General features: G+C 44.1%; 1 protein-coding gene across 1 annotated transcript in view; it reads left to right on the top strand.

The window, feature by feature from the left end:
* The window catches only part of col4a3 (collagen, type IV, alpha 3), a 28,561-nt gene extending 7,933 nt beyond the window's left edge, over positions 1–20,628 (top strand). Inside the window, exons 21-52 of the mRNA XM_047593210.1 lie at positions 53–217; positions 420–512; positions 1,262–1,357; positions 1,433–1,503; positions 1,850–2,038; positions 2,474–2,642; positions 3,614–3,706; positions 3,836–3,940; positions 4,024–4,118; positions 4,574–4,724; positions 5,398–5,511; positions 5,586–5,753; positions 6,014–6,103; positions 6,178–6,312; positions 6,851–6,949; positions 7,050–7,139; positions 8,477–8,616; positions 9,040–9,166; positions 9,329–9,409; positions 9,490–9,591; positions 9,798–9,845; positions 9,936–10,121; positions 10,661–10,791; positions 10,863–10,935; positions 12,226–12,297; positions 12,389–12,514; positions 14,787–14,885; positions 16,435–16,647; positions 17,564–17,741; positions 17,830–17,944; positions 18,836–19,008; positions 19,944–20,628. Of these exons, the coding sequence (XP_047449166.1) occupies positions 53–217; positions 420–512; positions 1,262–1,357; positions 1,433–1,503; positions 1,850–2,038; positions 2,474–2,642; positions 3,614–3,706; positions 3,836–3,940; positions 4,024–4,118; positions 4,574–4,724; positions 5,398–5,511; positions 5,586–5,753; positions 6,014–6,103; positions 6,178–6,312; positions 6,851–6,949; positions 7,050–7,139; positions 8,477–8,616; positions 9,040–9,166; positions 9,329–9,409; positions 9,490–9,591; positions 9,798–9,845; positions 9,936–10,121; positions 10,661–10,791; positions 10,863–10,935; positions 12,226–12,297; positions 12,389–12,514; positions 14,787–14,885; positions 16,435–16,647; positions 17,564–17,741; positions 17,830–17,944; positions 18,836–19,008; positions 19,944–20,025 (3,869 nt within the window). The 3' untranslated portion in view covers positions 20,026–20,628. The remainder of the gene's footprint in view (positions 1–52; positions 218–419; positions 513–1,261; positions 1,358–1,432; positions 1,504–1,849; positions 2,039–2,473; positions 2,643–3,613; positions 3,707–3,835; positions 3,941–4,023; positions 4,119–4,573; positions 4,725–5,397; positions 5,512–5,585; positions 5,754–6,013; positions 6,104–6,177; positions 6,313–6,850; positions 6,950–7,049; positions 7,140–8,476; positions 8,617–9,039; positions 9,167–9,328; positions 9,410–9,489; positions 9,592–9,797; positions 9,846–9,935; positions 10,122–10,660; positions 10,792–10,862; positions 10,936–12,225; positions 12,298–12,388; positions 12,515–14,786; positions 14,886–16,434; positions 16,648–17,563; positions 17,742–17,829; positions 17,945–18,835; positions 19,009–19,943) is intronic.
* The last annotated feature ends 3,815 nt before the right edge of the window (positions 20,629–24,443 follow it).

Raw genomic sequence — 24,443 nt, 5'->3', positions numbered from 1 at the left:
AAAGACCCCAGACAAAAACGATCTGTGTAAAGTTTGTTTTCTGTCTCTCTAGGTGTGGCTTCTCCTGGTCCACCAGGCCATCAGGGACCCCCAGGCTCATTCGGACCTAAAGGAGATAGAGGAGATCCGGGCCAAAATATTATTGGTTCACCAGGATTAAGTGGACCTCCGGGCAGTCCGGGGGCTGAAGGAGAACCGGGAGAACCAGGAATACCAGGTACCCTTCTGTTGAAGTCAGGAAGCGTCTTCAACGTAAACTGTGTTGATGTGGTGTGCCTCAGGGCATCCTATTGGAGCCTCTGAGTCTTCCCTTAAAACCTGAAGAGACCAGAGAAGAGAGAAATGTCAGGAAACTGCAAACGTATCTAAATCAAAGGGAGTTAGCTCCAAACATTTGATCTTTGTCTTTTGTCTGTCAGATCTCCTGGAAGGAGGCGTTGGTCGTCCAGGAGCTAAAGGTGTTAAAGGCCTAATGGGAGTTACTGGAAACAGAGGGATGGGGGGACAGACAGGTGAGTGTGAGGACAAAATAGAATGTAACATTACCCACAATCCTCCCTGCTCCACTCTGCCATGCTGGATGTCATTAGAAACTAGGGAAGCTACTTTTTCTATTGATACCAAGCATCACATAGCTGGAGCTAACAAGCTAGCATCTGTCTCTATATTTCATCAAATCCAAAAACCACTGACGACAAATGGAACTGATCTAGTTTTTATTATCCCCTGAGTCCTTTAGAGTCTATCCACATGATTCTACATGGACTATGAACCACATGGAGACTGGACTTTTAGAACCTGAACCCTGTGCCTCAGTTTTTTTATATGGTTATATATGGTCCTTTGTCTCCATCTGGTGATTTAGGGTGGTACTACAGATAATAAACACAACAGCCAGTAGTGAAAGTTAGCTTAACATTGCTATGTAGCATGTAGCCTTGGTGGCTGTTAGCTTAGCATTGCTATGTAGCATGTAGCCTTGGTGGCTGTTAGCTTAGCATTGCTATGTAGCATGTAGCCTTGGTGGCTGGTAGCTTAGCATTGCTATGTAGCATGTAGCCTTGGTGGCTGGGGTCCTGGGGAGTTCCATGTGTAAATCTCCATCTTCTTCTGGATCGTATAATGACCTCAATGGTAGAATGTGATGATGTCCAGGAGAAATAAAATGTGTGCGTTGCCTCCTGTAGTGAATCAATAGATTGTGGAGCCAGAGGGCTATTCACAGCCGATATAATAATATATATCGGTTGATGTTTTCCAGGTGACAAGGGGCAGGTGTGCATGGTCTGTCCTGTTATTTATGGGAAACCTGGTCCCCCAGGTAATCCAGGAATTCCAGGTGAAAAGGGGCGGGCAGGTAAGAACCAGAAAGCAGTTTTAATCACTTTATAGAGAGATGACGAGCAGGTACTCACCTGTCTGCCGCTTCCAGGTTCAGATGGTGCTCCAGGACCAGAAGGTCAGAAAGGGGTGGAAGGTATCAGAGGAGCACCTGGTCCACAGGTGAGTTAAAAAAAGTTAATATTCTCAAATGCAAATCCATAAAATACCGAAGTACATATAAAGAAGCTTTCACACAAGTCCTGAAAGTCGACAAGAGAACCCAGATAAACACATGAACAGGTAACATCAGAATCAGGAATATGAACATATGAGACTAAAACGAGTCAATATTCCGGATCAGAGAGGAGCTCCTCAAGGATTATACCAGAGTCCATGTGATCAAAAGCGTTTCTATCAACGTGATGAGGCTTAGTATCTGGTTCAGTTGAAATGACCATATTTGAAGACACCACAGATGTCATCCTATCTTTAATCACGAGTTTAATTAATATCTCTACATCCTCAGGGCACCTATGGTTTGCCCGGCCCCCAGGGGCCCCCAGGGCCTCCTGGTGATCAGGGAATCATGACAAAGGTTGGCCAGAAAGGAGAGGAGGGATCCATTGGCCGGCGGGGACGTCAAGGCCTCGATGGGCCAGATGGACCTCCAGGATTTCCAGGACCAAAAGGTTTACTAGGACAGAAAGGAAACCCAGTGAGTATCAAAGACTTGGTCTGTCCGTTTCTGGAGGAGGGTCAACCAAAAATAAAACAACAATAAGAGTTTTTTATTGTCATTGTCGGTGAAAAACAACAGTACAACTTGGCAGCTCTTTGGCTTGGGAGCAATAAAAACAGAAATTATAGCATCTTAACGATAAAATCTATAGCAGCTATATGGTGGGTTAAGGTTCCTTTAATGTTATCAGGTCATCACTGGTCTTAATGATTGAATTAATTCAATCTGCCAGTCCTAAATAAAGCTGACCAAGCCTGAAGCCATGAGTGTTACAGTAATGACTCTCTGGACCTCTGAAGCTGCTGTGCGCTAGTTGAACTGGCTGTTTGTTGCTTTGGCCCCAAGATGGAGCCAGAATTTCATTTTCTGTTGTGGATTAGATGTTGTTCTAAGACGATGGTTTGTCTTTAGGGGCCTCCAGGGCAAAAAGGTGACAGGGGCCCCCAGGGGAGGACTGGTGCCAGAGGACTGGTAGGACAAGTGGGGCCTACAGGACCTGCTGGTCGCGGGCAGCCAGGGCCTCCAGGACCTAAAGGCAATGTAGGAACCTGGGGACCTCCAGGAGAACCTGGAAGGCCAGGTGAGCGGACTGGAGGTGGAGGATGGGGACATAATCAGTATCATGAAACAGAAATATTATACTTATGTATTTATTAGGGTTGTTAACGTGGCTTAATCTATCATCATGATTAAGCTGATTAAATATTTTAACCCAACGAAGTATCTGCAGCAGAATGACTCTGAACGTCTCTCAGTTTGTCCAAGTAGAATTAGTGTCACGAGTTGATCCAGTAGTGACACCACACTCTGCAGCTTCAAATAGCACATTAACCAAGCCAAGCATACGTTAGTCGGGTATTCTGCTAGCACTTGGGCTAACGCAGCTAACAGCTGGAGACAAACCAAGACAAAGGCAAGCTGCCAATGCTGGCTTCAAATATGTGTTCACTCCTGCAATCACTGTTCACTGGGGGAGACTGGTCTCAGCTGCAGCAACATTGGAAGAAAGCCAGAAAAACAGACAAACCAACATCTGGGCGTCCAAGGGTTTCTACAGCAACCAATGACCTCATCCTGATCCACATGTGCAGGGAAACCAGCCAATGACATCACAGGAGCTCCAGCAGCAGTGGTCAAACCAAACTGGTGTCCAGTGTTCCAGCCTCACTGTACGTGGTGGACGTTTAGATCATGGCTTAAGGTCCTACAAGGCTATCAAGAAGCCCCTGATCAATGAGAGACGGAGCTTAGACCCAAGAACACAAGGACTGGACAGTCAGGACCTGGAAGAAGATTCTGTGGTCAGATGAGTCCAGTTTCCAGCTTTATCTTCCTCCTGCTAATGTGAGGCTACGCAGAAGGCCAGGCCAAGCATCATCTCCAGCATGGACAGTAGCTACTGTCAAACATGGTGGACGCAGCATCATGCTTTGATGCATGATGCTGCTGGTGTTGCTCATCTTACTGTCATCACACATTCAACTCTTAAATTGAATTGAACCGTTCTCCAAACCCAGGTTCAGTCCTGAATTAACAATCCGTCTGTTTCAGGTGAAAAAGGTTCTCCAGGTGGAACTGTAACTTATCCAGGAGATCCAGGCCAGAAAGGAGAGAAAGGTGCATCAGGATATCCAGGACGTGCAGGTGTGTCAGAAACAAATATGTACTTCATTGTTTTTTTCACTTTTATCGTTATAAGATGAAAGAGATGAGAATCAGATTAGACATCCAGGATACTAGAAAATATGCTGTCTCGTCTCTGTGTTCCTCCAGGTGTCCCGGGACTCCGTGGTCAAACAGGATATTATGGCCCAAAAGGAGAAAAAGGAGATAAAGGATATTCCCTCAGGGGGCACCCGGGCTTCCCAGGGGTCAAAGGTCTGTCATGAGCAGTATCTGAATTTTAAATCATCTTTATGGTTAAACAAATAAAAGGTGAATATATTCTTCTCTGACTTCAGGAGAGAAGGGCGTTCCAGGAGCTCCAGGTCTACAAAGTTTTGGCATCAAGGGACGAGCGGGGCCATCAGGGCCCCCAGGGATGCCGGGGCCAAAGGTTCGTTTTCATAATCCTCATCAGTTCTGTTCCAGTTTAAAGAACAATGTGATCAAGTACAGTCCAACTAGGTTGAGGTAACTTGTGAGGACCTGTACAACCTGGTATCGCAGAATACATTTCAACCATGCTGCCGCTCATCCAGACCTCCAGAGTCAGTACTTCCAAGTCAAACTATGTCGTCGGAGATGAATGTTGAGACGTGAGAACAATGTCATCACCTTCATCCAGGTGTCACATAAATATTAATTGACAGCGAAATAAATCTGCAAAGGAGCTTGTTTCCATCCACTGGTGTTCAGTTCATGGGTTAATTAGGCTAAGCTCAGAAGATGATGCGATTAAAGAACCAGACACTGAAAACAAAACATGGTGGAAACTTTTCAGTTTTTTTCATCTCCAGATTAATTTTACTTACCTGGTCTCTCTCCCTGTCTGGCTCTCTGTGGTCTTAGGGAGACAAGGGTTTCGGTTTCCCGGGCCTGCAAGGTCAGATGGGCCCTCAGGGAGAAGATGGCTCTGTGGGACCCCCAGGACACCCAGGACCTACAGGGATACAGGGAGTTCCAGGACTGCCAGGACTAGATGGTGAACCAGGACCCAAAGGTAGTTGGTTCAAGTCATTAAATACTAAGGTTTAGTTTTTGTTTTTTTTTTATCAGTAATGTCCACCTGAAGGTCACATGACTATAGTCTGTTAATGACCTGACACTTAGACCTGAACCTGGAGGAACCTGTTCTGATCCTGTCTCCAATCGATAGTTCTCTGAGGAATCATCCAAACATCTGTCTTCTCTGCCTAAAATGTGGTTGTCCTTCACTATAGTTTGGGCTGAGAACAATAGATGGTTTGAACGAGTCCCAGCAAGAACTAATCTGGACATTAATGGACCATCAGGGAACCTCCGATTAGAGACGGGATCAGAAATGCTTTGAAAAACAACCCAACATCATCATCAGTGTCATTTAAAAGAGAAAAACAATGAAGATAAAGTCAAGTCATTGTTTCTGTCTCTGCAGCATCATGAGGTCCAACATCTTGGTTTGTTTTCAGTGACCTTTTACATTTACTTAAACCAATCACATGTTCTGTGAGTAATTGGTGGAAAGTACAAGCTGGTTCACTAGGAATCCTCCTGGTTCCACTACTCCAGAACCAGCTCTAGAGTCAGACCTCTGTTGCTTGAACAGCCCTAGACCAGGTTCGGTTCAGGTCCAGGTGTGACAGGAAAACAACCACATTTTGTTTTAACCGACACTAAACAGAGGTTCTTCTCAGGTCATGCTGGTCTGGATGGAGTTCAGGGCCCGGAGGGTTTGGTTGGACTTTGTGTACCTGGATCTCGAGGGCCTAAAGGAGAGCAGGGACCAAGGGGGGTCATTGGATTCAGAGGTACCAGGTGTGGGAAGTGATCTGAATTGTAGGGAACCCATCGTCTCTAAGTCTGACACTGTCTTGTCTTATAGGAGTCCAGGGCATAAAGGGGATGAAAGGAGTTGCTGGGGCGCAGGGTGTGGGGGCCCAGGGACCTCAGGGACCGTATGGGTCTCCAGGGTTTCCAGGAGATCCAGGTCCAGAAGGAGTTATGGGAGAGAAAGGCAAAACAGGAAAGAATGGGGAACCAGGAATCCCAGGTGAGGAAGTATCTGGTCTATCTCCATTCTCGTGAATCTATGATCTGCTTTAGGGTTTCATTTGTCAATAAAAAGTTTAAAGATAATATTTGATGGAGACTAAAACTAGACTAGACTTCAGAAAACCAAAGACCTCTTATTAAACCACCTGCAGAATCCTACCTACGATCATACTCCTGATCACTGGAACTGTTTCCTCTAGTGCATCTTCTTCAGCATCCTCATAAGTGCAGCAGCATCAACATATGTGTTTCTTTTAGGGAACCGAGGGGACATGGGTCCTCCAGGACCAACTGGGAGTCCAGGGTTTGATGGGAGACCAGGGGAATCCGGACAACCAGGACCAAGAGGTTTCATCAGTCGTTTCTTAGAGCCAGTAAAAGTCTCTTTGTGCGTCTGACCGTTGTCTGTAACTGTCTCTCAGGTCATGTTGGTGTAGATGGGGTCAGTGGTTCGCAGGGGCCTGCGGGGCCACCAGGGGACAGAGGAGAAACTGGACCAAAAGGATTCCAGACAGATGTTGCAGTTCCTGGAGATCCTGGAAGCCCCGGAGATCCTGGTATTCTGTTCTAACTCAGACATGCTTGGTGCTCCTCAGGGAACATATTTAAATCTATAGCGCTTCAGACACACAACAAACAACAACACTGTTCAGCTAAAGGTCTTCTATTATTCGCTACTTAGATGTACAATCGTTGCGTTGAATCAGAGAAAAACATTTTAAAAAATGGACATCGAACTGTTTTTAATTTACTAAATATGTTGCACACAATCACTAGACTACAGAAAGTCAGGACAAATATTTTATTGGTAACAGACAGATGCTCAGCTCATTTACCTCTATTTGAAAAGAGAAAACACAAATTCAGCATTTTTTGTTATAAAAAAAAAAGTAAATGACTGGAATCAAACAGAAATTACATGAACAGCACAGACCAAAAGGCAAATATCATAATTTGTTTAATGATTATTCTTTTTCTGTCTCCCCTGACTGAACGTCCATGTGTCTTAGAAATAATTAAGTTAGCATAAATGAATATGAATGCTGACTGGTTGACCTGAAATATTTAATTTAATTTGTGAAAAAACAATCTCAGGGTTTCCAGGTCGTCCTGGCCCTGAAGGAGAGCCAGGTCCCCCAGGACCACAGGGACCGGATGGCATCAACGGTGGACCCGGAACTGTTGGCCCCGAAGGTGAAGACTTTTTTTTTTTGTCAGTTTTTTCTTTGTTAGTAGTTGTAAACTCAGAGCAAGTTTGTTTGATGTGTGACTATTTACAACGATTGTTTGTAAGGACTTCCTGGAGACCCAGGAAGAGATGGAGAGAAAGGTCTTCCTGGACCCACTGGACTCCCAGGCAACCAGGGAGATATGGGGATGCCAGGTAAGACTTCGTCTCCAACACAAGACACACTTTCACTCCTTCCACCAAACAAACAGAGTTCAGCAGAATAGTCTGTAACTGGCACTAGGCTGTAAACAGGACTGTTACTCATTTAAAAAAATAAAAGAGCGTCACATAGCCAGATCTAACTAGCTAGCCTCAGGCTAACAGAGAAAACACACAAACTACAAATTCCTCAGTCATCATGTCAGAATTTCTTCTTCTGTCTCGATATTTCATCAAATCCAAAAACAACTGACTTCAAGTGTAACTGATTTTTATTATCTTCTGTGGTCCTCATCACTCATCTAATGGTCTAATGGTAATACTACCACAATGTGGCCATCTTGTGCTGAAAGTTGGCTTGATGTTTAGCATGTAGCCTTGGTGGCTGGTAGCTTAGCATTGCTACGTAGTATGTAGCCCTGGTGGCTGTTAGCTTAGCATTGCTATGTAGCGAGTAGCCTTGGTGGCTGTTAGCTTAGCATTGCTATGTAGCATTAGCTTGTGCTTTAGCTTAGCATTGCTATGTAGCATGTAGCCTTGGTGGCTGGTAGCTTAGCATTGCTATGTAGCATGTAGCCTTGGTGGCTGTTAGCTTAGCATTGCTATGTAGCATGTAGCCTTGGTGGCTGGTAGCATTGCTATATAGCATGTAGTCTTGGTGACTGGTAGCTTAGCATTGCTATGTAGCATGTAGCCTTGGTGGCTGGGGTCCTGGGGAGTTCCATGTGTAAATCTCCATCTTCTTCTGGATCGTATAATGAGCTCAATGGTAGAATGTGATGACGTCCAGGAGAAATAAAATGTCCAAAGGTTGAATTGTGTGAACGTTGCCTCCTGTAGTGAATCAGTAGCATTTTGGAGCCAGATTCACTTTAAGAGGTAAAAACCCAACGTGGAGGAACTTTGGGTTCTTTGGTTTGATCCTAATGTCCAGATGGAGAGTGGACCTGGTTCTGTTTCACTAGAACCTTTGGAGAACATGTGAGCTCTGTGGTGTTTCTAGCAACTCTGGGTCCAGGTCTAGTCCAGGTCTGGTCCAGGGGCTGATGGATGAGTTCAGGATGATGTCATTACTATCAGGGTGATTTCTACTTTCTAATCTACAAGACATTGTATTTCACTGATCACCAATTAATCAGACACAATGTTACTGACCTGTCCGTAGAGACCAGGGTCCGTAGACACCAGGGTCAGAAACACGGACCTGATGGTTCTGTAGAAAGTGGTTTATTCGTCTTTTTAGATGAGTTTTAACTCATTTAATCTGAATAAATCTAAATCTTCTCTATTCCACCAACATGAGCTCTGACTCTCTGCTGTTTTCATTCCAGGTTGTAAAGGCGAGAAAGGTCACAAAGGCCAATGTGGCCCACCTGGTGAAGATGGAACAAAAGGAAACGACGGACCGAAAGGTTGCAAAGGAGAACCAAGTCCACCTGGACCAGGACCTAAAGGATGTCCTGGACAGAAGGTATCACATATCATTGTTTTGATAACATGTGGCAGTTCTTATGTATTTTGTATTCCAGTGGCATCCTGCAAATACCTTTAAGTGCCACTGTACATCAGGGCTTAGTGTGTTCTAAGTCAATAAGCATTAAATTATTGCTATTGTCCCACTACTTTTGTTTACCATTTTCTTTGTCCCACAGATATGTTATCCTTGTACGCAGATGACGTTCTGTTTCATGTTTTGCTTTCTCACAATTATTTACCTTCTGTATTCAGAACAAATAATTAAATTATATTTACATTAGATACGACTTTGATTCTATTTATTATGCCCGAGAAGCGGCAACTAAAGCCTTCTGGTGAAGCAATTATTCTTTTTCTTTGTGCTTGATTTTGCAGAGTTACAATATTTACATATGTGTTTGCTCCGTCCTCCTCTCAGGGGAATCCAGGATGTCCAGGATCACCCGGTGCGAAGGGACCCCCTGGAAACCGTGGAGATTTTGGTCCTCCAGGACCCTATGGGCCCTGTGGCCCCAGAGGACCCTCTGGACCCCCTGGATGTAGAGGTCTCATTCTTTATTATTTGTCATTTATTTATAATAAACCATGAACATAAACATGAAGGTGACCTGGCGCTTGTTACTTTTGAAAACTAATTCAAAATATGAACTTGATGTAGTTTATTCTTCTTCCTCAAGCTAAATGACAACGTGCCTTGTGGTTCTTAGGTCCCCCTGGACCTCCTGGAGTAAAAGGTTGTGATGGTCCACCAGGAACTAAAGGCCCCACAGGAAACCCCGGTTTCCCAGGTATGTAAGCTAGTTCTACAGCATCACTAACTGAACCAACAGCTCTGCCCTTTGGGATTGACAATATCCTATATATTTAGGCAACAAGGGGGCTCCTGGAGACCCTGGTCTACCTGGTGGCAGAGGAAACCAGGGACAGGATGGGATACCTGGACCTCCTGGAGAGAAAGGAGCCATGGGATGTAAGAGACTGGACTGAACCTTCTGGAGAATATTAGTTTTGACTTAATTCAGATCAAGTCTGAGTCAGATTAAACACAGAAGAAGACAAAATACAGGGAAATTCCTTCAGAATTGTCTACATTTACACTTTGTGTGATCCACTGATGTAAGTGGTCAGGGTGTGACTAGATTTATTAACCATTTTAATTTGCATTTCTTTTCCCAGGTCCTGGAACTGGACCTCAAGGCCCAGACGGAGAGAAAGGTCCACCCGGTGAGTTCAGGTTCTGAGTTAAGAGTTCCGTCAGAACTGAAGTAAATAAAGCAGGTAAATAAAAACAATTTCTTTCTTTTATGTCCTCAGGATGTCCTGGAGAAAAGGGTCCTCCTGGTTCCTGTGGACCCCCTGGGCCTTTGGGTCCTGAAGGAGATCGAGGGTTTCCCGGTTTTCCTGGACCTCCTGGTCCTCCTGGTTATACTGGCATGAAGGGATTCTGCATCCCAGGAGATAAAGGAGAAAAAGGATTTCCGGGACCTCCTGGACCCAAAGGTGATGAGAAGTTTAGTCTTTCTCGTTTCCGCTGCAGAAATTCTCCTGGGGTCAAATTCTTTTTAAACTCGGATTCATATCAGTTCGGCAAAGTGACGTCATGTGAAAAAGGAAACGTCATTTTTTGACCTACGTACATTCAGGTAGAGCTGCAATGGCTCATCAACCACCTAAAAACATAGATTTGTCTGGAATATGTTGACGTGACAACTGAGAGTCACTAAGACGACCAGAAGATCAGAACTAATAAAAGCTGAATTCTTCCTAGAACTGAAACTCTCTCCACTGAGGTTGTGGACGAGTCCAGAGTTAAGTCTGATTGGTTTGTGGTCAGAGTCTGAGACTCAACAAAGACTCTCACGAGTGGGTGCTGAGGGTGATGGTGAAGCTAATAGTAATGCTAATGGCAGTGCTGATGCTACTTGTGAACTATTCCTGATTTATTTTGTTTAATGTGATGTGAACTCCTGTTAAACCTTGTTGAAACGTTACTACAGCAAAGGAGCTGACAATAATTAACTCTGTCTCTTCTTCTGTAGGTCCACCTGGCTGTAAGGGTCCTCCTGGTCCTCCAGGTCCTGGTAATAAAGGGGAGAAGGGATGTAAAGGGGGACCAGGTCAACCAGGACCACCTGGGATGCCTGGTGACCCGGGCCCAGCTGGCGAGCCGGTCAGTCCATCCGACTACACAACATTATCTAGACTCTGTGGGTGAGCTGCTAAATTAGTTTTTGTTGACAGGGTAAAGACCAACAGCCAGGACCACCGGGGCACAAAGGACTGAGGGGACGTACTGGTGAAAGTGGCCGTGTTGGTAAGAAGTGCAACCACATAAGCAGGAAACTGAACAGCACCAACAAACACACAGAAACACAGCACGGCGTCCGTATGCCAGAATGTATTCAGATCCATCTTCATTTAAAAGCATGAGATGGAATGAATGTGCAGAACAACTGAGTTGTGCAATCACACAGCTTCTGGGATGAAGCTGTTCCTCAGTCTGGTGGTCCTGCTCTTTATACTCCACAGCCTCTTGCCTGAGGGGAGGGGGACAAAGAGTGTGAGTGCTGGGTCGGTGGCGAGGGTGGGTCCTTCCTGATGCAGGTTGCCCTCTTCCTGCCTCTGAAGGTGTAAATGTCGTTGTTGTGGAGGCTGATTCCAACAGTCCTTTGTGCAGCCTTCACAATGTATTTGTAAATCTCTTCCATATCCTGATTACTCTGGTCAGTAAATCTTTGTCCAGATCATGGACTGTAGAAAACAAAATGGCCGATGCGTCTCCACGTCCTCCCATTGGTCAAAGTGAGACTAGAACTCCTGGGATACGGGCGGCACCAACTTGTGGTCTGTTCGTCCTTCCTCAAGACCACTTTCAGCCCAGTTTAATCTCAGTAACATTATATCATAATAACCCATAAATAACGACAAGGTCAGATTTTTCTCTTTGTTTTAGTTCAGAGAAGTACATTATGAAAATGTTTAATGACCTACCCTTTAACAAACATTTTATCAACAACCTGAATGCACATTGCTGCCATCAGCTGTTTAGTTCTGGGTCTCAGTGTCACGTTATGTCTTTGACTGTGACGAGATCGGAGCGACCCTGACTGAAAACTTTTCACATTGGTACCAATTTTCTTGAAGAATTACTCTTATTGACCTCGGCCATGGGCCAGACTGGACCATATGTCTGAAACCTGTGCTCTCTGCTCCACCTCCACCAGTTACTGACAACGTTTAAATCCAGCGCCATCATGGATTCACTCTTTGTAATTAGCTAATGATAATCTTAGGTTGGTTAATTACAGCACAACGACTCATTCAGTAGCTTTCACAGTGCAGTTGTCACGGCAACTGTCAGTCATCCTGGAATCAAACTGATTCAGGAAACCTCAATGCCCAACCTTAGCAACCTTAATACATAATCTATGTCAGAATGATTAGATTCATCAGGAGGAACCTGTGGACGATAGTTTTGGTTTGTGAGTGTAAATGTGCTGGGTCCCAGGAGTTTATCTCTGAATGAACAGAGAGCTATGTGCAGCTGTAGCTCAGCCCGGAGTAAAGACTCATCCCAGAAATTAAAGCTCTTCTTGTGCTCCAGGTATGGCGGGAGAGGTCGGACCACCAGGTGGCCCTGGACCCCCAGGACCAAAGGGGCCGATGGGGATTAAAGGTGACACACCTGTACCTGACATCTGATTATGTCCCAGTACTCAAGGCTGGCAGACGTAGAGTATGGTGGTACTGATTCTTTCCGTCTGCAGGAAAGAGGGGCAATGATGCAACGCAAGGAGTGGTGGTGGAGATGGGAGAACAAGGTAGGGAAGGAAACCCGGGGCTCAAAGGAGAACGAGGACCCCATGGGTGGCCTGGGAGACCTGGAGCCGAAGGTGAGTCTGGACGGAAGTCTAAGTACCTGGTTCAGTCTAAACTATTAATAACAATTATGTGCAAACAGATACAAGTTTGTGTTTTCAGGAGAGACGTCAAGTCTTTATTAGAAAAACAAGGACGAGTCCAGGGCCCCAGAGGCTCATGGGTATTTAGACGTATATTTGCAGATACCAACAATCATTTAGTTTGGAATTCAGATCAGAGAAGTCCAGGACCAGGGTGAATAGAGGTCTCGCATTTTTGATTGTGTTTGTGGTTCTGGTTCTGGACAACTTCCTGGTTCCTGCCCTGGTCCACCTCCAAACTTCACCCTTCAGATTAGATTAGATTAGATTCAGCTTCCTTGTCATTTCACATGTTCAGGTCCAGATCAACTAATTGCATCATCATGGAACCAGAGGTGCAGGAAGTGCATGGTGAATAAATAGTGTGGTATATGAGAAGTGTGGAACAGCTGAGTGAGCAACAAAAGCACAACGTTTTTCAGACCTATTATGTCTTCTATGTTAAACTTGGCCTAGTGGCCTATTTATAAATTTACATTATTACTATCATCATTATTATCGTTTTTACATTCAATATTAAGCTATTGAAATTAGACTTAGAGACTTTAATGATCCACCTTTTTTATTTGAAACATTTTCAGCTGCCATAAACATAAACGTACCTATAAATACCACATATATGTGTGTATATATATATACATATCTATGTATGTACCATGCACTGTTAGCTGTCTTCTGCTAATACTGCAGCGTGCATCTGGGATTTCTCCACCAATTGCGGTGAACCTGACAGAGTCTGTGGCCTTGTGATTGGCTCAGCAGCGATAGAGGCGGAGCCTGCTGTGTACAGGGGCCTTAGAGAATGAGTGAAGTGGTGACTGAAAGATAACATCTTCTGCCTCATTTATTCCTTTACTAAAATATGTTGGATTCATGTAAATGTTTATGTAAAGAAATTAAAATTTGTGGGTAAATTTAAAAAAGTATATATTTTAAGAAAATATATAGAAAAATTACTGAAAAATGACTTGAAGACCTCTGCACTAGAGGAAATGGGCAGATGATAAACAAGGTGAAAGAAGATGAAGTGAGCATTAAACAGATCATACATAATAAGCAGTGGTCGTCATCAGGACACCTCCTTAGAATCCTCTCCATCCTCTCTGGTCGGTCTCTTTGTTCCTGGTGTTTTTATCAGATCAGGAGAAGCTTGGAGCTGATGTCTAGATCCAACAGGTTACGGCTGCTGCTACCTCCTGTTTTAGGTTTTCCATTTTTTGGAGCTTAGATCGAAAACTTGATTTTGTTTGCATTATATTTATATTTAATACCAGGCTAATAATAACAATATAATGATAATAACAGGCTGTTACTCTTCTTTTTTGTTATTTGTAGATTTGTTTCTTAGTTAAATCTGTTCTCATTCAATGCCATACAAATGTACCTTTTGTTTTATTGTGTCGTCTGAAGTTGATCTCAGTCTTCATGTTGTTCCTGAGGTGATTTCTGGAGCAGTCTCCACGGTGAACACTGGTCCAGGAAGTGGACCTGCTTCGTTAATGTTATGAGTTTATCCTGAAGGACCCAGTGAAAGTCTATAGACCCTTCATGGCCGCGTCACTGTGACGTCAGGATGTTAGCTGGAGGCAGAACAGAGGGAAGATGGTCTTGCTGTATTTTTGAAGCTAAAAGCAAAAACACTAACTTGAAGTGTTATCACACACCAGCCACTGACAAGCGTAGACAACTTTGGTTTGGCTTTGGTGATTAAAAGAAAGGACCGGAGTAAGACAACGACACACACACTTCACATCAGGTCAGATTAATATGTAATGAGGACGTTATGGGTTAGAATCATTTGTGACTGAGTGTAGAGGTCGGTGAACATATTCCCATCAGTCAGAGTCAACTTTTTGAAATAACGCTCTCGCTCTCAGGGAGTGAGTGCGTTAGTAGATTCTCTAAAATATACGTTTTCCTCGTTCATTCTTGACAAAATAGTCAATCACTGAAATATGCTAACTGCCGTTTACAGGCTCTAGGTTTGAGACGTTTTGCCTCCAGTTAAACCCCGCCCACCTAAAAAAGTCACACTGTTTACAAACCATGAAGGGGAACTGGCCCCACATGTGATTTAACACCATGGAGACCTGCTCCTTTAAGCCCCATCGACCCTGATCTGTCAGAAACCATTGACATGATTGAGCCTGGTCTTCTGACAGTCCTGGTTTTTCCTGGTTTTTCCTGGTTTCTTTGGCTGCAGGTAGAAAAGGCGTCACCGGGGCCCCCGGGCGGAAAGGAGCACGTGGGGGTTTAGGACTGAAAGGAGAGGATGGAAACCGAGGAGAACCCGGACCTAAAGGTAACAGGATGGATGGATGGATTTAAATCTTTATTCTGTTTGGTTTCATCCAGGATTCAGGAGGGTCAGACTCAATTTGGGGGCCACATTCAGCCCAAGTTGATCTGAAGGGACTGGAACCAGTAACAAAACAGAATAATAACCTGTAAATAACAACTTCAGTTGTTTCTAAAGAAAAACAAGTAAATTAGGAATAAACTTAAAAAAACTGTCTTAGTATAAATCAGTGCGATCTGGGCTCATGTCTGCTGTCTAGACCTGGTTCTATCTAGTCCTGGTTCTAGTCCTGGTTCTATCTAGTCCCAGTCTGTCTAGTCCTGGTTCTATCTAGTCCCAGTCTGTCTAGTCCTGGTCCTATCTAGTCCTAGTCCTATCTAGTCCTGGTTCTGTCTAGTCCTGGTTCTGTCTAGTCCTGGTTCTGTCTAGTCCTGGTTCTATCTAGTCCTGGTTGCTTCTGCGTCGTCCTTTAATTTCAGATAATCGGCGCCTGGAAGGGCATTAACCTGCACATACCACGGTCACTTACGAAATAAATAAATATTAGGTCAATTGTTAATACGTTAATGTTGTTTTTCACCGATTAAATCACACTTTTTTCACAAGAAGCGGCTGAACGACTATTTGCCATATTTGCCATAAAACAGTCTGAAAATGTCACTGAGTGTAGCGGCAGTGTAGCTCTCAAAGCTGATGTCCATGTTCTTCTGAGCCAGAAAGTCTCTAAGTGTTTAACTGGCCATTTCGTGGTTTTCTTTGTGTTAATCTCGTCCTCATCATCCTCTAAACTGTCCAGTTCCTACGCTGTCACCTCCTTGTGTTGCATCTCTTTCTTCTTTTCATGTTCTCTTTGCTCTTTCTCTTCTGCTGCATCCAAGTCTTCAACATCAAATTCACCAAATAGGTTAAAGTTAACTATAAAATCACTCATTTTTTTGTCAACTGTGTTGCCATTGTGATAAATAAACTGTGAAATAATGTATGTTCTGTGTTTTCGTTGCCACGGTTACCAAAGCATTTGAACTGCCATCAGTTAATTTGACCGGGACGTCTTTATGGGCGTGTCCATTATCACTTTTTAATGGTCACCCCGCAGCCAATCAGAATCGAGGATTCACCCGGACCGTGGTATAATAGTTATAATGTGTATTATACAGGTCATAATATAGATGAAGTCGTGTTTACTGTGTTCTGTGAAATATCAGTGAAGTGGGTGGGATTTAATCAGGTAACACTTCCACCTGTAACGTTCTAAGATCTGTATCATCTTAGAGGAAGAAATGTTCCTGTACGTTGCTGTTGTTATTATTATTATATTATACCTTTCTGAATGTTGAACTGGGCTGTGGAGGCTATATGCTCAAAATAAACCATAAAACAAACGTCCTGCGGCCCAGATTTGATCCTCTGGCAGGTCGCATTTAGCCCACAGGCCCTATGTTTGACCCCTGTGCTCTTATGAGTTGTTCTCCTGCAGGTTAAGGTTTTAATTAATGTTATAAATCAACGCTGATAATTAAAACCTCATCCAGAACCGACGCTGTGTTTTCAGGTGCTGCTGGTCTACGTGGTGCCAAGGGATTTAAAGGTAGACCAGGTCCAGAAGGTGAGAGTTCCCCCATGCCCTGGAGGAACGGCTTCTTGTTCACCAAACACAGCCAGGAACTCTCCGTGCCCCAGTGCCCCCCAGGATCCTCCTCCTTGTACGACGGATACTCGCTGCTGTTCATCAACGGAAACAACCGAGCTCACGGGCAGGACCTGGGTAACTGAGCTCATTCAATACGCTTCTTTACATTACCCACAATCCTCTCTGCTCCACATGGCCATGCTGGGTGTCATTAGAAACTAGAGTAGCTGGAGCTAAACATCTAGCCTCAGCTAACACAGACAAACTTTACATTTCTCAGTCATCATGTCAGAATTTTTTCTTCTGTCTCAACATTTCATCGAATCCAAAAACAACTGATAATAAATTTACCTGATCTAGTTTTTATTATCTTCTGGGTCCTTTAGAGTTTGTCCTCGTGATTCTACATCAGCTATGAACCACATGGAGCCTGGACTCATAGAGTCTGAAACCTGTGCCTTAGTTTTACATATGGTTATATATGGTCCTTCGTCTTCATCTAATGATTAAGGGTGGTACTACAGAACGCATCACATCTTGTAGCAAAAGTTAGCTTAACATTGATGTGTAGCATATAAACTTGGTGGCTGTTAGCTTAGCATTGCTATGTAGCATGTAGCCTTGGTGGCTGTTAGCTTAGCATTGCTGTGTAGCATGTAGCCTTGGTGGCTTATAGCTCAGCATTGCTATGTAGCATGTAGCCTTGGTGGCTGTTAGCTTAGCATTGCTATGTAGCATGTAGCCTTGGTGGCTGTTAACTAAGCACTGCTATGTAGCATGTAGCCTTGGTTACTGTTAGCTTAGCATTGCTATGTAGCATGTAGCCTTGGTGGCTGTTAGCTTAGCATTGCTATGTAGCATGTAACCTTGGTGGCTGTTTGGTTTGATCCTAATGTCCAGATGGAGAGTGGACCTGGTTCTGTTTCACTAGAACCTTTGGAGAACATGTGAGCTCTGTGGTGTTTCTAGCAACTCTGGGTCCAGGTCTGGTCCAGGTCTGGTCCAGGTCTGGTCCATTTGATGGATGATCTGTCTTTGTCTCTGTCTCCAGGTACATTAGGTAGTTGTCTACCTCGCTTCAGCACCATGCCCTTCATGTTCTGCAACACTCATGAAACCTGTCGCTACGCCTCCCGCAACGACTACTCCTATTGGCTGTCCGTCAACGAAACGGTGTCAAACCTCCAAGAGCCAATCAGCGACAGTTTTGTGGAGAGTCACATCAGCCGGTATCATAATACGACCATAACACCAAAATAAATGTGCCTCAGGCTGTGTTCCAGTCATCACGCATCACGGTGTTTATGTCGGTTGCAGATGTTCAGTCTGTGAAGCCAGAGCCAACGTCATGGCCGTCCACAGTCAGACCAACGTCGCTCCAGACTGTCCGTCGGGTTGGGACTCTCTCTGGAAGGGATACTCCTTCGTCATGGTGAGCGAAAAAACTTTGAAAGGCCTTTAACCACAGGAACACAACCAGTGTGGTCATTAGCTTTGTATACGTACCCGTTTGTTTTCTGCTCATTTCTGAAAAGGTTAAGAATATTATTTATGTTGAATGTTTAATTTTGGAATGAACCTATAATTACTTCATGCTTTGAGTAAAATTAGGTTTGATGCAGCAGCTCTATACGGTTGTTTCCTGTAATGTAATATTATTCCCACCGCAGTGACAGTTCTTTTAATTGTATTATGATTATTTCTAAGTAATTATTTATTATATGTGTTACAATAAATAATTATATATAAATTTATTATATTATAATATAATACATTTTTTAAAAGTTTAAAATATCATCTGTAAATACGAATGAATGTTTTTTCACATTAGTTAATAATAATAATAATAATAATAATAATAATAATAATAATAATTTTGAACATGTTAAAAATAACAAAATTATCTTTGAACTCAAAGTCAGTTCATTACTATAAGTTAAGAGAAAAAAGAGAATTTGTAGAGATTTGTGTGTAATGTTTAACTTGCTAGTTATTGTCTTTTGTCGTCCCAACACAATTAAATAACTATCATGACCTGGATGATAGTTATGTACTAATTCAGACACAGAGATTAGTTTTTCAGTTCATCTTTGTCTGAACAAGAACACAAACAGTTTTGGCAACAAACGCAAAATCAGAAGGTCGTAAGATCTGACCTGAAATCTAAATAAAACCATGTCTGGATTGTCTGGGATGGGAACAGTTATTTCATATCTCAGGTCTCACATGACGAAAAACAGCCAATCAGAAAGCAGGATGTTTTATGTCTGTGTAGACACTGTCTACACAGTTGAAGTCATGCTGTCTTTCTGTTGGTGTCCAGGAAACGGGAGTGGGGGCGGAGGGGTCGGGGCAGCCGCTGGCTTCACCTGGATCCTGTCTGGAAAAGTTCAGGAAGGTCCCATTCATCGAGTGTCATGGAAAAGGAACCTGTGACTTCTACAGCGACTCCTTCAGCTACTGGCTGGCGGCTCTCAACCCCAACGACATGTTTAGGTATGACACACGTTTAAAAACACGTTCAAGTTCAAGGGTCAGGTACGCAACATGGTCATCCTCATGGTCAACCATGGTCAACCTCACGGTCAATCATGGTCATCCTCATGGTCGACCTTATAATCAACCTCATAGTCGACCTCATAGTCAACCACATGGTCAACCACATGGTCAACCACATGGTCAACCTCATGGTCAACCTCATGGTCAACCTCATGGTCAACCATGGTCAACCTTATAATCAACCTCATAGTCAACCTCATAGTCAACCTCATAGTCTACCTCATAGTCTACCTCGTGGTCAACCTCATGGTCAACCTTATAATCAACCTCGTGGTCAACCTCATGGTCAACCTTATAATCAACCTCATGGTCAACCTCATGGTCAACCTCATAATCAACCTCATGGTCAACCTCCTGGTCAACCTCATGGTCAACCATGGTCAACCTTACAATCAACCTCATAGTCAACCTCATAGTCTACCTCGTGGTCAACCTCATGGTCAACCACATGGTCAACCTCATAATCAACCTCATGGTCAACCTCCTGGTCAACCTTATAATCAACCTCACAGTCGGCCTCACGGTCGACCTCACGGTCAACCTCATGGTCAACCATGGTCAACCTCATGGTCAACCTTATAATCAACCTCATGGTCAACCTCATGTCCATATTTTCGTACATGACCAAAATATGCGAGAGTGGTTGCTATTCAGTTGGCCACATTGTCTCCAACAGTATTGTTGTTGAACAGCATTCAGTTTGTCCTAGACATGTGATTTTTTGCAAAAAGGCTGGAATGATGTTAATTTGGGTTTTATATGTGGATTGCCACTCACTCCCAGACAGCTCCATGTTGAATTCTTTTCTCTTTGATATTCACCGTGTGTCTTTTCTGTTGCTGATCTGTTTTTATGTGTGTGTCGTCCTTCAGGAAACCAGAACCTAAAACTGACACAGGACCCCTTCCAGACTATCTGATCAGTCGCTGTCGAGTCTGCATGAAGCAGCTGTGAACATCGACGCTGATACTACTGATACTACTGATACTACTGCTGTAAATACTACTGATGTAAATACTACTGCTAACACTACTGCTGACTCATACTGCAGGTAAACAGTGTCACTACAAACACTGATGCTGGAAACACAACAACCACTCTGATCTGTTTTTAAATACTATAGTTCCCATGAGCCCCGGCTGTCGCCATAGGGATGAATACTTTGTAGAAAGTGTGTAGTTGTGTGTGTTCTTTAATTTCCCAGACCAGTCTCTGATTGGTTGGAGGACTGCCCATTTGGATCCAGATTCAGAGTCTAAACTAGGACTCCATAACCATCTGGACCATGATCCTGACCCTGGTCTCTGTGTATAGGTCAGTAACATAGTGTCTGATTAATTAGTGATGAACTGAAATATCTCCTAGATCAGAGAAACCACCCTGATACTAATGACATCATCCTGAACTCATCCATCTACCCCTGGGCCAGACCTGGACCAGACCTGGACCCAGAGGTTCTAGAAACACCACAGAGCTCACATGTTCTCCAAAGGTTCTAGTGAAACAGAACCAGGTCCACTCTCCATCTGGACATTAGGATCAAACCAAAGAACCCAAAGGGTTCCTCCACGTTGGGTTTTTACCTCTTAAAGTGAATCTGGCTCCAAAATGCTACTGATTCACTACAGGAGGCAACGTTCACACAATTCAACCTTTGTATGTTTTATTTCTCCTGGACGTCATCACATTCTACCATTGAGCTCATTATACGATCCAGAAGAAGATGGAGATTTACACATGGAACTCCCCAGGACCCCAGCCACCAAGGCTACATGCTACATAGCAATGCTAAAGTACCAGCCACCAAGGCTACATGCTACACAGCAATGCTAAGCTACCAGCCACCATGGCTACATGCTACGTAGCAATGCTAAGCTAACAGCCATCAAGGCATGTTAGATGTCGTTGTAAAGGTTTCTGTGCCAATACAACACTGGCTCAGTTCATTATCTGTAGTACCACTAAATGTCCACTAGATGGAGACAAAAACCGGGCTCAGATTCGCTTAGCCAAGTCACCATTTCATGTGTAGCTTATAGCAAATCATAGAGACAGATTTGAAAAAAAAAAAAAAGATCATAAAAACAATTTCAATTCTATATGTGTGTGTTGTCTTTGTTAGCTGAGGCTAATTAGCCCATTAGCTCAGAGCAGCAGTTCTCTCTGTAACAACTGCTAACGTTGTGTATCATGAATCATACACAAAGTTTTTTCCATTTAAACGATAAATAGTGGAAGTGTTCTGTTACTGCTCCTCCTACTAATTCTCATTTGAATATAACTTGTGCTAATAGAACCATAGTGAATGCTAATGCTACTCCTGTTGTTATGTTTTATGTCTGACACACATTTCTGAGTAAAACTAAATCTGTTTTTATTAATAATACTACTAAGTACCACTATTGCTCCTACTGACACTAATGAAAATATAGCTACTGCAGTACTCCTGTTCTAGCTGCTACTTAGCTGCAGCACCTCATTCTGCCAGTGGGTGGCGGAGCCGAGTCGAGAGGAATAAGATGCAGCTCCCGTAAACACTTACAATAAAACTTGAAGTGAATAAATAAAACGCAAAATAAGTCAGCTGTTCTGCTCAGCAACAACGTCCTCTCAGGCTGGATGACTCTTGCAGCAGTGCACTCTGGGAGACTGAGTCCTGCTCCATGACTTTATGAACTAGACCTGCTGTACTGGGTCAAACCTGGTTCTGTTTCCTCTTGTTCAGACTTGTTGACTTCAATAAAATGAGTTGTTTCATAGAAGTCGTGTCTGTGGTGTGAAGTGATTTCAGATCCGTTTATGTTGCTGGGGGGGGGGGGGGGGGGGGGGGTGTTATAATAACCAATAAATAACAACAACTACAGACTTTAACATCAGTTTTAGTGGAAAGATGAACAACAAGATTAGAGAATGTCTACATTTAATATAATATCATAAATATAAATCAGTGTAAACTGTACTCATGTCTGTCTGATGTCTAGTCCTGAGTCTAGTCCTGGTCTGTCTAGTCCTGGTCTGTTTAGTCCTGGTCTTTCTAGTCCTGGGTCTAGTCCTGGGTCTAGTCCTGCGTCTAGTCCTGGGTCTAGTCCTGGGCCTAGTCCTGGTCTGTCTAGTCCTGGGTCTAGTCCTGGTCTGCCTAGTCCTGGGTCTAGTCCTGGGTCCAGTCCTGGTCTGTCTAGTCCTGGGTCTAGTCCTGGGCCTAGTCCTGGGTCTAGTCCTGGGTCCAGTCCTGGTCTGTCTAGTCCTGGGTCTAGTCCTGGGTCCAGTCCTGGTCTGTCTAGTCCTGGGTCTAGTCCTGGGCCTAGTCCTGGTCTGCCTAGTCCTGGGTCTAGTCCTGGGTCCAGTCCTGGTCTGTCTAGTCCTGGATCTAGTCCTGGATCTAGTCCTGGGTCTAGTCCTGGGTCTAGTCCTGGGTCCAGTCCTGGGTCTGGTCCTGGGTCTGGTCCTGGGTCTAGTCCTGGGTCTAGTCCTGGTCTGTCTAGTCCTGGATCTAGTCCTGGATCTAGTCCTGGGTCTAGTCCTGGGTCTAGTCCTGGGTCCAGTCCTGGGTCTGGTCCTGGGTCTGGTCCTGGGTCTAGTCCTGGTCTGCCTAGTCCTAGGTCTAGTCCTGGGTCTAGTCCTGGGTCCAGTCCTGGTCTGTCTAGTCCTGGATCTAGTCCTGGGTCTAGTCCTGGGTCCAGTCCTGGGTCTGGTCCTGGGTCTAGTTCTGGGTCCAGTCCTGGGTCTGGTCCTGGGTCTAGTTCTGGTCTGTCTAGTCCTGGTCTCAGTGTTCTGTCCACCTCTGTGACTAAACCAGTGGATAAATTAGAGACAGAACTTTGTGTCACACCATTTGTCCATTTAATTTCGTACACACACTCACTGTTCCCCGTTTATTCTGCTTCATATTTGGTTACAATTCACACACCAACAACGTTCATTTTCTTTAAAAGTTTTCAGTCTTAATCCTGGTGAACTCATGTCAGGGCCGCATGTTTGACAGCCGTGATTTCCATGTAGTGACCAGGGTTTTATTAGTTTAGTGTCTCTGTTGTGTCCCTGTGGTTGTTTTCGTGTCTTGTGTCTCTGCTGATGTCAAACTGTGTGCGGTATGATCAGATCAGATCATGGCGTGAGCTCCCGTCTCCAGATTAAACTCTGTTTTCCAGTAATTTCCACGTTTGTGAGTCAGCGTGGAAAGAAAAAACTGGACGTGAGGTCAGCGCCGTTTTCCCATCATGCCGCTGTTTTCTGTGTGTGCGTTCATGCCAACGGCTCCTTAGCGATGGCTGCTCGCCGTTAATGTGTTGCCACGGCAACTGGCTGCTGCTAATGTGCTGTTTATTAGCATCCAGAGAAGACGGCGAAGGCGAAGACGGAGACGGAGGTGATGGAAATGTTTCCACAGCTCAGAGACTCCGATCAAATCATCAGATCAAAAAAAATCCACATTATTGAGTTTAAACCAAGAGAAGAAACTAAACGAATGAACTCAACCAATCACAGCTCAGTCCAAGTCTTGGTTCGGTCTACTTCCTGGTGTTTCACATTTGGTTTTAGACCCTGAACCCTGAAATAAATATGAATAGATTATATTGGTTATTTATATTGACTGGTTTAAAACTAAAAGGTCTAAACCAGTAAATTTACATTTGGTTCTTTAAGTAAAAGAGAAAAGAACAATGATCCACGACCTGAACCAGAGAAACCTGGACCCCATAGAGACTACTTCCTGCTCGGGTTTCATGGTCTGGATTCTGGACCTGGACCTGGACCTGGTTCTGGTCCTTGTCTCTTGGGATGTGAAGGATGTTGAAAGGTTTTGGGGACAGATGTGGTTCTGGACCTGGTTCTGGACCTGGTTCTGAACCTGGTTCTGGTCCTTGTCTCTTGGGGTGTGAAGGACGTTGAAGGCGTCTGGAGACAGATGTGGTTCTGGACCTTGAGCTTGACCTGGACGTGGACCATTGTGCACCTGGACCTTTACTTGGCTGTGGCCCTGAACTATGTGAGTTTGGACTGGGTTTCTTGTGAGCTGGTCCTGAACCCAGTGGGGTTCTTGTGTCTGTGCTGTGGATGCTCATTAGTGGTTTCGTGGTCCGTCGTGTTTGTTCTGACTAAACGTTGAGTGGGCGACTCTCTGCTGCTGCCTCTTTGTTTAATGGAGATATCAGCCAGGGCTAATGAATTCTTCTAATCCTCTGAACGCTCCGTTAATTCCTCTCCACCCGACATTCTCCCGTCGTCGTGTTCCTGCTGCAGCTTCGTTCTATTGTTGTTTTATCTTTTTATTGTTTTATTGTTGCGACTTCCATTTAAAGTCAATAAGCGCTAATGGACTTTTGTTTAACTCGGATATTGGAGTTCCTTCATCACCTCGCAGCCCGCCAGCT

The sequence above is a fragment of the Mugil cephalus genome, chromosome 9, assembly GCF_022458985.1.
Source record: "Mugil cephalus isolate CIBA_MC_2020 chromosome 9, CIBA_Mcephalus_1.1, whole genome shotgun sequence".
Classification (NCBI taxonomy): domain Eukaryota; kingdom Metazoa; phylum Chordata; class Actinopteri; order Mugiliformes; family Mugilidae; genus Mugil; species Mugil cephalus.
Note: the sequence above shows the minus strand (reverse complement) of the source record. Positions and strands in the feature narration are given on the sequence as shown.